The 15,476-nt window shown below is 39.0% G+C and overlaps 1 protein-coding gene across 1 annotated transcript in view; it reads right to left on the bottom strand.

Moving 5' to 3' along the window:
- GTF2F2 (general transcription factor IIF, polypeptide 2, 30kDa) overlaps positions 1–15,476 on the bottom strand; it is a 49,756-nt gene that overhangs the window by 8,893 nt on the left and 25,387 nt on the right. Inside the window, exon 3 of the mRNA XM_010020306.1 lies at positions 3,458–3,557. Coding sequence (XP_010018608.1) covers positions 3,458–3,557 — 100 coding nt within the window. The remainder of the gene's footprint in view (positions 1–3,457; positions 3,558–15,476) is intronic.

Consider the following 15,476-nt stretch of genomic DNA (forward strand, 5'->3'; position numbering starts at 1 on the left):
CACTTCCTCCCCCCCCCCCCCCCAGTAAATTGCAATGCCCAGCATTCTTCTTTCTCTGTTGCTTTAGTGCCTCTGCACACTCTTGCCAGCCCGAGCTTCTATTTTACATTTTCTGGATGAGCTACAGTAAATCAAAGTAGAGTGTTTGTATTCCCTATACAAATGTAATGTGGATATTTTAATATTATTAATTAATTAATAATTAATGAATTACAAGAAAGCTGGAGAGGGACTTTTTATAATGGCATGTAGAGACAGGACAAGAGGAAATGGCTTTAAACTGAAACAGGGGAGATTTAGATTAGATATTAGGAAGAAATTCTTCCCTGTGAGGGTGCTGAGGCCCTGGCACAGGTTGCCCAGAGAAGCTGTGGCTGCCCCATCCCCGGCAGTGTTCAAGGCCAGGTTGGATGGGGCTTTGAGCAACCTGGTCTAGTGGAAGGTGTCCCTGCCCATGGCAGGGGGGTGGAACCAGATGGTCTTTAAGGTCCCTTCCAACTCAAACCATTCTGTAATTCTATGATTAATGTATAAAATCAGCTCATAAAAAAACCCTGAATACCAAACCCTCCCTTTGATGAAAAGGTATTTGCAGATGGTGTCCCACTTGCCCACGTCTTAATTAGAAAACACTCCAGCACTTTCCTCGAACTCCAGCAACAGCTCCCACTGCTGTACAAAATACATGGAGCATGTTGTGAAGTGAAAAAAAGCATGGTGTATGTTGCTGTTTTCTTCGTTTTGTCTTTTGCCCACACTGCAAAGAAAACAGGAAGGAAAAAAACCAAGAAAGGCTGCGCTGTAACTTGTTATGAGCAATCAGGATGTTTTATGCAGTAGGCTTAGAGCACTTTCTGAGACTCGTATTACTGAACACATGTACATGGTAAACTAGAGTTCTTTAAATTGTGTGGTTTTTAAATTTAAAAAGCATCAAAATATGATTTCATTTCAAGGAAGGACCATTTTAGAACAAGCTGTCGAGTGCAGCAGTTCTGAGTTTATCCCTGCAAGACTTCATACAGGAATCAATTTCTCTTTGTTTACCTTCCCAGGATGTTGCTAAGCTTGCTGAAAAGCTGCCAAAATTGCCTTCCTGAAGGTATCATTAATACTGTAGCTGATGTATTACACTGCTTTGGTAGACAGCTAATACAAAGGTGATATAGAAATGAGACTACATCTAAAGTTTCATCTGAAGATGTTTGGAAGAAATCTGAAAGGTTCTCCCTTCTCCCGGTGCATAGGTACCAACCTCTATGGTACAGGAGAGTGGGAAGAGGGGAAAACCACAAAGAAGCCTCTGAAGGGGTAACCAGAACCATTAAAGACCTTTTCTGCTGTATTACAAATAACAGTTAAGTCGCAGAAAGATTCCAGCTGCAAGAATATTAACACTGCAGCCTTGTAAACACGTGTAATATTTACAGATACACAGAAAATTAATGTCTCTTTCCCACAGAAGAAAAGTTAGGCTCAATCCTGGCATATATTGTAATGGATTTGTAACTTTTTCTAACAAAAAGATAGGCTTATTATAATTTATTGGGGTGAAAAAAAATCATTTCCCCCATCCTTGTATTCAGGCAAGCTATTACTATTTCCCATCTACATGTATTATATTTCCCTCTTCCTTCCTGTTGTATGTTCATTTATGGGTACATGGAGCAGCCACGCTTAAGCCCCACTTAGTATTTTACCATCTCTTTGTCCAGGAAATGTTACTCTTTTCTTTCCTATTTAGTAGACACTAATTTTTTCCTCAGAAGCTCCCCAGAAGATGACTGAATGTATCAGTATGTATGGTAGTTTGTACATTTTTATTTCTTTCTTGTGAAAAGTCTTGTCCCCACCAGGGTTGTCATACGATTACAAGCAAAGCAGCAAGTTTTAAGAAAGCAACTTCTGCTTGAAAACAGCAGGAAAAAAATTTAACTAAGAGGTTTAAAAGGTTCATGGACTTGTTCTCCCTCTTGTACACCCCTTCAGCCATCTAACCTGAACCTTAATGGAAGACTCAATGAAAAGGAAGGTGTTGTAGAAAGTAGTCGTGCCTGGGCCTTTAGAATCAAGGCAAGGTCAAGAGTGACTCAAGTACAAGTAATTCCTACTAGATTTTTCCCATTAGAACTCCTTTAAGTTAAATATGAAAGGTAAGCACACTGCCAACAGATTTCCATTAGCATGGACAGCTATGTAACCAATAAAAACATTACAATTAGGACACGAGAGCATCATTACTTTTAAGAAGCCTGGTTACATCCTGCTTATACCCCCTAAATCCCACACAAGACTTAGATTTCTGTAATGATACAACGACAGCAGTTTGTAACTGGAATAAAGATTCAAAGATTGTCTCCAGGCTGAAGTCATGCTGTTGTAATTATGCTAGTGTCAGGGAAATGACACAGCATCCCACTAAAAAAGAGAAGCTGTACATCACTGTAGCTTCTTCCAGAATTAAAGGAGGACAATAACAGTAGCACCATAAAACAATATACTTATATAAAATTGCATTTGCATAGCAGGGTAGACCAGTGTGACTATTTTGGTTAAATGTCATTCCCTTAGCTGAAACAGTTATACTGGTATGATCATCTATGTATAGATCAGGCTTTGAACAGTAACTACTACAAAACAGTCCCATGCGGGAGAAATGATTATTTTGGGTTCTGTGGAAACAGACTGCCTTTCCGAATAATGCTTAAATATCATCCTGCATATTGTCATTTGTTTTATGTAAATAAAATCTTAATAAAAAGTGTAAAAGTTTAAATGACTAACACAGTGACTCGTTTTCAGTATGACTTAACATTTCTCACATTCAACATTAACAGGGATTATATATGCATACTTACAAATTACTCAAAGAGGATCTTTAAGAAAAAGGACATTATAGTTTGTATGTACATCAACTGATCTGAAACAGCAGTGTGGGTGTAATATTGACAGAGCCAATGATGCTAACAACATGTACTGTGAAGGTATGAAACTGTGAAAAATTATCAGCTGTTACTCGTTCTTACTTGTTGTCAGTTCCTCCAAAGGACTGGAAACTAATGATTTTTTTCAAGCCTTTTACCCACCTCTGTATGGTATTTTATTTGGCTCAAAGGAGTGCTTCCACACCTCACAGCACAGGGCCAGAACTGCCTTTTATCCCCAAACTTCAAAATTACACATAAAAAACAAAGACTAGAGGAAGAATGTAATAAAGTCACTAGAAAACGCTTGGGTGAAGGCGATCTGCCCTCCATCAGGTAACATGAGAGAGTCAGAACTGGCAGATGTTAGCTCCAAGGGTGATATTGGTCTTGAGACAGAAAGAAGATCCCCAGAAGACCAAATCAGGGAGAAACCAGATAACATGGAGTGTTTCCAACGACAGTGGCCAACTGTGAGTCCTGAGCCAGACTCCTCCTGAAGAGAAGAAGGGAAAATGCTGAAAGCTACTTACATTGTACTGATGATTAGCCACTGGTTTATAGTTTGTGGTTACGGCTTTGTCCAGCTGCTGTGATAGCCTTACAGGTTTAGAAGATTCTTCTATCTGTAATCTGCAAAAGAGAAGAAAACAAGAACTAATACAAAGTTCAGACAGGAACACACTCAAGATGAATTCTAAAAATCTGCAAGTATGAACCAGTCCTTATCAAAGGTCAGATGCCAACAAATCATAAGGCAAAACAGATGCACCCTTCTGAATTAAGTTTTTCCTACTCTGTTTTTGCTTGAGTACACTGTGAATTATTGGGACACTATATGCTATGGAAGACACTGAAATGCTGAAAACCAAGCAGCTGTTACCATGTCTGAGCACAAATTTTAGTCCAAGAGCCTACCACTCAGGTGGAAGAAAAGTCCTTGCTCTTAAAAAAGATCAAACCCAACCCAAATGAACGCAGAATTGCCCAGCTGACTCAGCTGAGGGCTGAAACAGCTTATGATCCACCCCTGCTGACTCACCACGCACAATAAAGACCAGACTCCATGACCTTCTCTTTGATATTTTAATGTAAAAATACAAATTCCCTTGGCCTTTCTTCTGGCATTTTAGTACAGTAACAGAGCACAAGTAACTGGTTTATGATCACTTTTAAAACCGTGAAGACAGAGAAATCCACCCAGGTTCAAACCAACGTACAATCAAGCCTCAATCACACAGTTAACAATAGGTGACCTTCAGTCCTCTTTGGGAAAGACTCTGAGAAGGTCACAGGTTGAAAACATTTTGTCAAGCTCATCTGTACTTAATTTAAAGCTTATCTATGATTGTGCAGAAGGAGTGCTCCATTTACTTCAGGTTTAGCACTCAAGAATTACCACTTGAAATGAAGATGCAAGAAACCAGCTTTAGAAAGGTGGGGGACAAAGTTCCTTCAGAGAAAATAGCTTTATGGTATATACAACTAGTATGTTATAATCAGTGTAGTTATTTTCTTTCCAAAGGTGTCTCTTATAGGCAGAAAAAATCAATTTTCACTAAACCAGGCAGTATTTCAAAACCACTGTTTGAGATCACTGGTTTCTTTCTGTAAAAATATAATGAACACCCAAAAGGCTACATTTAAATTCGGCATGCTTCTGATTTAACACCTGACCAAACTAAATAAATTACATTTGAAGTAAGCAGTAAATGAAGAAATAAATTTTCTAGTTGTAGTAACTGGAAATTAAGCCAATCATCCTTTATCGCCAGTATTACTGGACAACAGTTGCTGGCAGTTTCGTCTCAAACTTAGAAACTTGCTTCCTCTTGAATCTGTGTAGACTTGTCATTTGTTCTATAGTTTTAATTACCTTTAAGTGACCATTACCTTGCATTCTACATTTCTAAATCGGGAGAAGGTACATCAATGTCTTCTCTGGTCCAAATGTAGCATGTTTTTTAATTCGCTTGAAGGAAAAATCAATTGGAAGGTAAAAGAGCAGCGAACACTTTTTACTCCTGTTCTGGCAAATAAAGGTAGAAGTTTTTATCGTAAGTGTTTATCTTTTGGCCTTCAATTTAATTAAATGATTTTAAAGATTTTACTGATCTGGTTTCCAAAGGTCTTCTAAACTCAGGTTTCACAAAGAGGCACAGGCTAAAGATAAATCAATATCTTTTCTTCAAGTCGGTCTTTTTCTCCACTTCATTGCTTAATTTTTTTATTTTTGGTCTCAATGGCTTTTTAAATATTTAAAAAGTTGGTTTTAATTTTTTATATATATATGTTTTCTTGCAGTTCTTTGCCATTTTTCCTATTGTTTTGACCTGGGGAGTTTTCCAGTCCCTCCTCTCCCCCACTGTTGCTATCTTTCATCTCACTTCTCCCCTCTCGTATTTTTCCTTTCTGTAAAGGAGATTTCCTGCTCAACCTGTTTACTGATATTGCTCCTGTTCATAAAACAGTGGCTCCTGGAGATGAACTGGGAATTCTTGTCTCTCCTTTCCCCTCCAAGGCCACTGCACCACCTTCATGTGGACCAGATTTAGGTATTTGGTTTGTGATGTTCCTTCTTATTACAGCTGCAGCACAGGTAAGAATAGACAAGGTTCCTTACAATATTCAGATACATCAGATGGTCTGGAGTTTTTGGGGAGAACTAGTATTTCAGTAATGGTATTTCTCCTTGCACCAGGCTTTACATTCATTACTCTTTTACAATATAGATTTACAATATCCTCCATTTTTTCAAGAAAACAGCCAAAGAACATGAGCCCTTCAACAATGAAATGCCAGAACACTGAAAATATGGACTGAACACCTCAGACTGTTCTCAGAAGGAAAAGCTTTAGAATGGTGATGTCAAATGCCCTCCGTCTCCTCAATAAAGTAGATTTTTAAGCATGCAAACAATTGATGGCTCTTTAGCCTAGAGCTTATCACGAACTTCGAACACCAGTCAGTGGTGAAGGTCTCTTCATGTTCTGGCATTTAAAAACTATAATACAGGAAATATCAACCCCCGTTTTAGTGCATCTTCCAGCAATTAATCCTTCTTTGCATAAAAGAACACCAGCAATCTATTTCTTAACATTTTTCACTTGCACGCAGGATATGCATTCCAGCTTTTTTATTTTAACCTGCTAATTTCCAAACTAGTAGAAAACTGAATGTGTCGGAAAGCTAATGTACTTCTCAGAGGCCTGCAAAAGTTGATGGCAGTGAAGTCATGTTTAGCATATGAAGCTCCCCAACACACTTGAAACACAATCTTGAAAGCAAAGAAAAACTCCTGGCCTGCTTAGGAAGCAGGATGGAAGCCTGCCAAGTGAAAATAGAAATGGACAATCTAAGTTTGTTTGTGAAATGGCAGAGGACTTCAGAAAGATCTACATGTACCAACTAACAAACGTACGAGCTACAAATGTACGTGCCTCTGAAAGAAATTTCAGAGATACCAGTGTTGCACTTCAAGATTTCTTGCCAGAGGTTTCCAAATCACAACTCACAGATCTTGGGTGGTCTGCGGAAAACATGGTCTGCTTAACTGCAATGTTAACTTTGTTTTCTGTTTCTAGTTGCTAAACTGCTGTAGTGAGAACTAAAAATATATTATATTCCTGGTATTACTTTTTAATGCAAGCAATTACTGCAGCTGCCACTTGCCACTATGGAAATCTAAATGGGAAGCACGGTGACTCAGGAGGCAAACCTTTTTATTAATATGCATTTATTCTACACATGCATCTTGCTCTTCTCCCTAATGGCTGCCCTTCATGTTTCTTTTTCTGCAGCTTTCCAGATTTCCTGGAGAACAACAAAGACTCAGGTTGCCTTCTTTCCACCAGAATATGGTCACACAATCCTATGCAAAATGACAGCTGCTGCACATCTGGAGTTAGCCTCCCCAAAACACACAAATACAGGTAAAGGGCCTGACAAATGTGCTATAAATGTGCTACAAACCCCAAATTAGCAAATGGTTTATGTACGGATGAAGCACTAAAATTTGCTTACTGCTTTACAAAGGGTAAAGACAAATAGCCTGTAATCATTTTGTCTACATGATTTGTTGGTACAGACACTATTTGTAAGGATAAATACGGTGTGGTTTGGTTTTGTTTTGTTCTCTTTTTTCCCCAAACCACGTTGTAATTCTCCTGCATTCAGAAAGCATTATGTCTGAGTGAATATAATTGACTTTTAAAATTTGTGTAGCTGTTGACTGAAAAAAAGTTGATGAAATATATATTTATACAGCCTAGTAATTATACACTCAAACATTTATAACAAAAGCTATGAATCGGGCATTATACTAGCCTTTTAGAGCAATGATTTAATGTGTTTAATAATTACCTCTAAATGTTCATTTCTTAAACAGAATTTAAAATGCAATATTAAACCAAAATATTATGAAGTGTTTTATACACGGTTTTCTCAGAGTGGATCTGCTGAATCTTAATTGAAACTGTTGGTAGGAATAAAGAAAAAAAATCAATAGATATTCTGAGTCACTGGTGACACTGATTTAAAGGAGCAGTGGCTTTTTACCTATTACCATTTATTATGAGTTGCAGGAGTGTGACAGTTTAAAGACTTAGTTACGGCTCAGAACTACACACAACTCTCCAAGGACTTAGATTTTCCACTGAACTCTTGTTGAAATAGCTAGTGCCATAATTCATGTTAATATCTGGCCTAAAGATAAAAGAAAATGCAGATTTGTTTTTTTCCTCCAAACTGCCAATAAGTTAGTGACAGAGCAGCCAGCAGCCTGCACACTATGGTTTTCTCTTCCACCCCCAAGATCAAATATAGCTCTTCCGCCTTGAAATACAGTGAGTTACCAGCAAGGCACTGAATTCACCACGGTCATTTCCCAGAAAAATACATTTTATACTGCAACTCTGATTTGTCATTGTGCCTACAGCTGAATAAGGGGAAAAAACATTCAAACAGGCTGGAAATAATTTTATAGAACTTGTCAACATGCAGCAGGCTCATAAAGGGAGACAGATGAAGGCAATATGTACATTCCTAGGAGAAGAAGCTGAGAAAAAGCCTCAGGAGAGGCTTTTAAATATATGTATCTTCCAGCAATAAAAAATAAACCAAAGACCTTTAGAATAGATGATTTCCTGTGATTAATCTTGTGTCACAAAACAAATGTTTCAAAGATTAGAAGCAGCTATTAACCAGAAATGCTGCTAGGGCTTGAATTCTTGACATTTCTAAAGAAATTGCATGCACGCGACTGAAAAGTTCCAATGCCTTTTGTGCTTGGCTGTGTTTACACCGGGTACTAGTAAGTAAGGAGACAACCTTACTGTAGCAAAAAAGGAAAAGCTGGTTTGCTTCTCCCTCTGCAATATCACCCAACAGGAGGGGAAGAAATACAAACTCTCCAGCTCTGCACAGTTCTGCAGTTTTTTTGACTCCTTGCAGAGGTTCCCACCAGGGAAGTAAAAGCCAAGGACTGATGCTCTCTTAGTCCTTTACTCAGTCATTCTGCACTTGAACTAGACACTGACAGCTGCATTACATGAAGTTTCACGATACCTGATATGGGCAACAAAATATTTTGTTTGCTTTCCTATATTGCCAGGTATCCCAAACATGGTAAGGTGTACCTACATCCTGCAAAATGTAATCCAATACAAGCTGATAAAATAAATGTAATAATATAGCTTCACACCTACTTCTCTTGTATTCATTTGGACTACCACAACTTGCTGAGGTTCAGGCAGCATCTTTTCTGACTTTTCTTCCAAGCAAGAGTATTAGTAATGTAAGAAGTGAACAGATGATGGGCAAGAGATGAAAACACCTACGAGATTGCTGAAACCTAATGTTTTTGTAATTCTGTGAGAACAACGGGAACTTTAACACATCCTGCTAAAACAACCCCACTGCAGTGTCCAACCACAAAAAACACAGGACATTACCAGAATGACCACATGAGTAAAAATACATTATCTAATAACAATGGTGTCAAACTGTTGCTATACAATCTGCCACATATTCTGAAAGATAAGAATTAGCAACATGCCAATTCAGGATGTTGTGTTTCACTGTAAGAAGTCCTACTGTCTCATGTTAAATGGAAGCTGATGACTGCAGCCTATTGCACAGACAAATTTACTGTTCTCCTTCAGACACAGAGTATTACTCCAGCACACACACCCAGTCAAAGCAAAGTGAGTCCATCCTCATTTATAAAGACTAGACAGGCAGACAGAGAAGAGGATAAGCTCAATGGAAATGGCATTAAGAAGTGCATTTGTCAGTGTTAAATAACAAAATGTTTCAGATTATTAATATAGAATATGATTTATAACTAATTTTAAGTCCTGAAATCCTGGTATTACAAGAAAAGTGCTGCAATTATTATATGTTGAGGAAACCTATTAGGTTTTTCTGAAGTTGACATCTTCAACTATGTATGTTGAAGGCTCAGCAATGAATCATATGAATATAAGATAATTTTGTGTCTAATATTGAGACAGTTGTAACTGAAGATTCCAATTCTACATACCTTTCTCCAGTACATAAGATGAGATAACATGAATAGCAAATCAACAATAAGTAACAATTTCTTATGCATTTTATTTTCTGGTTTGATAAAATGGGAGTAATTGAATAAAACCACTAAGCTCCCATTTTCCCTCTCGGAATTTAGCACTGCAAATGATTAAAAACCTTCTGAGCTGAGGTTCTGAGGATAAATAATGTAAAGATAAAACAAGGCTGACTTTTGCATTCTAGGAGTGATATAACTGAGTAACTTTATTATTTGATCTCAACTTTAAGCATTTTAAGTGATGCTCTAGTGCCATTACCATGAAGAAAATGACAAGATCTGCTTGATAGTGCATGTATTTTTAAACAAGCTCACATGTGTCTATGGATACGTCCTCTAGAAGTGTCCTGATACTGATGAGAAAGAGTCCCTGACCAGATATCCTTAAAGGTGCAGATGCCCATTCACCCTTGGGAAGCAAAGCAGCCTCTGCACCCTCCTTGTCCTTCCAGAAGGACTTGAGTCAAGTCCCAGTACCCCTGTTGTTGGGTGAAAAGGCCCTTCCATTTCTGTCATATGTGGATTGATGGAAAGATCTTGCACAGTAACAGAATCACAGAATCATAAAATCATTTAGGCTGAAAAAGACCTTTAAGATTATCAAATCCAACTGTTAACACAGCACTGCCAAGTCCACCACTAAACCATGTGCCTAAGAACCACATCTACTTGTCTTTTAAATACCTCAACAACTTCCCTGGGCAGCCTGTTCCAATGCTTCTCAACTCTTTTGGTGAAGAATTTTTTCCTAGTATCCTCTCCTGCTGCAGCTTGAGGCTGTTTCGTCTTGTCCTGTCACTTCTTGCAAAGAAATGAGCATTTCTTATTACAATTTGTGTCCCCTGGAAGAGCAGAGAGGTCTGCAGCTCTGCAGTTGTTGCTAATGTCAGGATTTTGCAGTCCTTTCCATCCTGTGATTATCATATTCAATCAATTAGTGACCAAAAGGGAAACAAACCCTTCATTATTGGTTCCTACCATACTTTAAACATTTTCTTATTAATACACGAACTATGAATGTCTCTGTTCTGCCCATCTTTCAGCCCAACACGAACCCCAACACAAGCGAGAAGATCAAGTTCAAGAACAAACAAAAGCAGAACTAGAGGGGACAGTCTTCTCCAAGGACTAAGCCAGGGTGCAAGTGCATCTGTGCCCGCTCTTTACATGCTGTATCTTTATATGGGGCATCTCATCCTAATTTCTAAGTGGATAGAACTGCAGGACACAATACATTTTTATACCAGGGTGCTTATACTTGTGGCTTATGCCAGTGACAGAAAGGTCTAAAACCAGGGTGAAATAAAACACAGATTTGCTTTTGCGTTGTCCAGAGTGTGTGGGCTACCTCAAGCACAAGCATGAAATGAGGCATAAGACTGGCAGTGTTGGCCAAGCAGCAGAAATAAGCAGCACGCCAGAAGAAATGGGAACACAGGTGAAATTTCAGAGCGAGCTCTGAAGAGCCCTGAAGATGTACATGACACATCGGTCCCACCGGAAAAAGAGAGTGAAGACAGACAGAGGCTGGAAGAGAAGCATGACATAACGGGAATGGCTGGATAGGAAGGATTGTGATGAACATACTCCAGAAAAACAGCAAGGAAGGCGGAAAAGTGGGTTAAAAAATCTTAGCTTCCCTCTCGGTTTGTTCAAACTAACATGCATGCCAAAATCTACACACCTCTCTACCTCTGAGCTAACCATTCAACATCATCCATACAACAGGCTGTACAACACACACAGATGTCTGTGTCTTAAATATCAGTAGGAATGAATAACCAGCAAAAGTGATTCCTTGCTTCCAGGGAAGAACCAGGAATCTCACAAGCCCATTACTAATACTAGAGAGGGTGAAGACTGGAGCTCTAGGAAAAGTGACTCATTAGCGAACTAAGGAGGACAGAAAAAGCCCAGCCCTTTAATTTTAACATGAAGATTATATTCCTAAATTAAACGCACAGATACTCCCATCAAAAGGATCACATACAATTTTAACTATGCATGTACACATATTTTAGTTCTTCGTATCAAAAAAGATTCTTCAGGAAATAACTCAACAACATCAATTCTCCCTCTCTTATCCTAATAGGTTTAGAAGGTAAGTTGGAAAAGAAAATAAAGACTGCATGGTTTTGGGGAGGGGTGAAACTTCTTGAAAACATACAAGTGAGCTTACATGCAAAAACATTATTAAGACATGTAGTTATTAAGGCAAAAGTGTAAGGAATAGTTTTATCTCCCCTGTTGCTGGTTCAAGACTTTTTCTTGCTTTGTAGTAAGATGTTTGGAAATTTCTTGCCTGTTACTGAAAGGGAAGTTTATTCTAAATTGTCAACAAACAAAATCAACCAATCAATAGAGGAATAAAGTATTTGAAACATCATTGATAAAATACAGACTGCTGAAAATGACAGCATGAGGGAAAGGGTTAAACCCTGCAAGTGCCAAGAACTTTGAGTTTTGATCTAGGTGACAAATGACATCTGTGGCCCTGAGATTTTTGAACAGGCACCTGGGATAAGATGTGTTTAAGGTCAAGCCCTGCACCCTGTTACACCGCCAAGTATACCTTTCTGAAAATCACAGTCTAGGGTCCTATTCTTATCCAAACTTCGGGGACCACCACACTCTTATGTTTCAGGTCTGTCCTGACTACCCTGGGCTGCCCACTCTCCACCAATACCAATACAAATGTGTTTGAAAGTGTATGGACCTGTATTTGGGAACTTGCTGCTATAAACTGTTCCCTGTTTAAGAAAATATTGAGTATTTTCATTGGTATCATAAACCAATTAGTGCCAATATCATACTTGGATGCCTGAGGAGATAAGATGGAAGAAAAAATCTGACATCCTAATGTAAAATCCAAGAAAAACATCTTTAAAAATGAAGTTGCCTTCAGGTATTTATCTATTTCAAAGACAGAAATTACCATTATTATCATAAAATGATAATAAAAAATTTTCTCCTGTGTACTGTTGTCCGAAAAGTATCCAGTGATATAATTTCAATTTTGCTACACTACATCGTCTATGGGGAGGCTTCCCTGCTCATGGCAGGGGGGTTGGAACTAGATGATCTTAAGGTCCTTTCCAACCCAAACCATTCCATGATTCTATGATTTATACAAAAACATCCTGACATGATTCAAAAGAACAAAAATGATGAAAAATCAGTGCATGTTTATGCCTTTTTATCACGCTTTTAAAGATAAAGTCTCCTTTCCCACTTCCATTTTCAAAGATGCAGTTTCCTTTCCTGCTCACCTTTTTCTTAGTCCCCCAAATTCTCCATAACAAACGGCTTTATGTTAGACACTATTTCAATTTAGATTCTGGAAGATGAATTTTAATTTTCAACTATTACTTATTCCTAAAAGTAAAATAGACAGACTTGTCTCAAAATCAAATAATCTTCCTTTTCCTGCCAAAACTAATCTGCAGTGCTTGTTCCTGCTTTGAAACCAATGATATAAATAACGGGGACTTGCAAGTCCAGGCAACACAAAGCCAAACACTTCTTGCCGGTGTCCGCAGATCCAGAAATGGTTTAACATTTTGCTAATGGGAACAAGAAAGGAGAATTTTAGGAAGAAGTCTCCTAGACAGAAAAGCTACATCTTTACCATACCCTGAAAGGCCTATGTATTGAATTACTGATAAAAAGGTGGATGATGTACAAGCTCAGTGAATTCACTCTGCAATGAAATCGCTCACAGCGAAAGAGACGCTGGAAAGAAAACCCAAACCCTACAGCACCTTTGCTAAATCTCCTTGATATGAACCTCTCCTCCCCTTCTCCTGAAAAACGTCTTCAGGGAGTTACAGCTGACTATGTGCTCCCCTCTCTACAACTCCACTTCCCAGATACCTCACCTCTCCCCTGACAGCTCTGCAAACAGCCATGGCATCTGGCTCCATTGGGCATCTTCCAGTTAAAGTTTACTGTACACAATTTAACAGTTTGTTGCAATCTGAGAAACATTTGGATTGCTTCCCTAGAAAACCTAGCTGGCTCCATTCCTTGAGGTTTTTCTCAGCCTCTTCCTTCCTTAGACTGCCAGACAGTGGAACACCTTTTTGGGGACATCCAGCTCCTTTTGTTAAAATAAACTTGGAATCAACTAGTGAGGAACTGCTGCAAAGGGCACTGAAATGAAACTCCTGGGAGAAAGACCACTTTCTTGTGGTCTTTCTCATGTGCATGCCTATGGGTTAATGTAATAATGACTATATACTGTCGTTGATAGCTTACAAGGTAATCTTGCACATTGCAGCTACTGTTAAATAGGTTAACCATATGCTTGCACTAAACAGCTGAATTAACTCATATTCAACTCCTGATTTAATCCGCTCAACACTCTTCCCTGCAAGCAAACAGAACCAAACTGGTTTTAACTGAACTCTGAAAACATGCTTAATCCAAACAAAATCAGCATTAGGGAAAGACCTTAATCTATGAGGTAAAGCAGTCTTGTTTATCCTCCCACTGGAAAACGTAACAGTTTCTCCTGCAAGCTGCAGGAAAAAAAGAAATGTAACACAACCGAAGAGCAGACTGAAAGATGTATCAGTTAAGGCAGAAAACAGATTGCATTTTTTTAACGTTTGATCATCATTCTTTCAGCCAACTGCATCTTCTTTGCCGCCTGTACAGCACTGATGCTCTGCTGTATTTGTTCAAAATAGTTTAATTACACTTTACCTCCTCCTATTTTGCAAAACAAATGCTTCCCCAGCTCCCTCTCCAGATGCATCACACACCTGCCTGCCTCTGCTTGAAAATCGTGGTTACAACATCCCTCAGCTGCTGCTGGAGTGGGGACCGTGCTCCCACAGCAGAGCGCAGTGGTACACAGCTGCAGCAAAGCCAAAGGCAGAAAGCAGCCGTGCGGAGGGAGCCTGGGAAGCAGGAATAGGGGTGGGAGCTGCCAGGCTGCTCTGCAGCTGGGAGGTGATGGCAACAGGCACTGTGGGGTCACCCACCGCAGACCTCTGCTCCCTCTCACCAGGCTGTGTGAAGGATGGTTTTACACCTGCCCTGCATCGCTCAGCCTAGCTCCAGTCACCCTTCCTGAGGTCTGGTCTTTGAGACCCTGCTGAGAGGGCAAAGGTGTTATTTTCTCAAAATGCTCTACATGGCTTCTGTGCACCATCTTCAGTGCGTGCGGTGCTCATCACAGCCACGGGTTAGCCCCTGACAAAGAGCTCTCACTCCGTACTTTGAAAATACCTTCAGGATCTGGAGGCTGTGGCTCAAGACTCAGCTTTGAGCTCTGCTACAGCTTTAAACCAAGAATTCCCAAAGTTATATGAAAATATCTTTCTTTTAAAAACACACTGATGACCACAAGGCACAACAAGGACACGGCTGGGTTTTGAGGCAACTGAGCCCCGAAAACATAAGATTCATTTTGCATCTAAAAAATATAATTTAAAAAATAACTTTATCTTTGTTTTGGAGAAAGTAACAACATGAGTTTGGTAGCTCAGAACATTATCTTTTGAACATTCCCTAGAGAGCTTATTTGTTAAGAAACAAACTTAGCTCCATGCACTTCTAAGCTCTGCTACATTATTATTCTCCTCTTAATTAGAGATTTTCAGAAGAGTGACTGCTATTTGTGAACACAAAGAAACTGCCCCAGACTTTGTGAAGCCATACCTATTCTGTTATTAAATAAACCCCCCCAAAGATTTGATTATAGATTTGTCTGGCATGAAAAATTCTCAAACCAGTTAATGGCTGAAGCACAAATGTTGTCTAGCCTCCCTAACAGGAAGCTGGATAATTGGGTTTGTCCATAAGATCTGTGTGAAAGCAGACTCCATGCATGTGTAATTTGGTCAAATATGTCCTCCACAGAAAAAAACCCACAGTCTTGAAAGAAGCTTCAGGACTATTAAATTTTAAAGACTGCTTTGCACAGTTTCTCTTAATTATACTTAATGCTGCAATTAAAT

This window comes from Nestor notabilis, unplaced genomic scaffold, assembly GCF_000696875.1.
Source record: "Nestor notabilis isolate BGI_N333 unplaced genomic scaffold, ASM69687v1 scaffold1078, whole genome shotgun sequence".
Taxonomy (NCBI): domain Eukaryota; kingdom Metazoa; phylum Chordata; class Aves; order Psittaciformes; family Psittacidae; genus Nestor; species Nestor notabilis.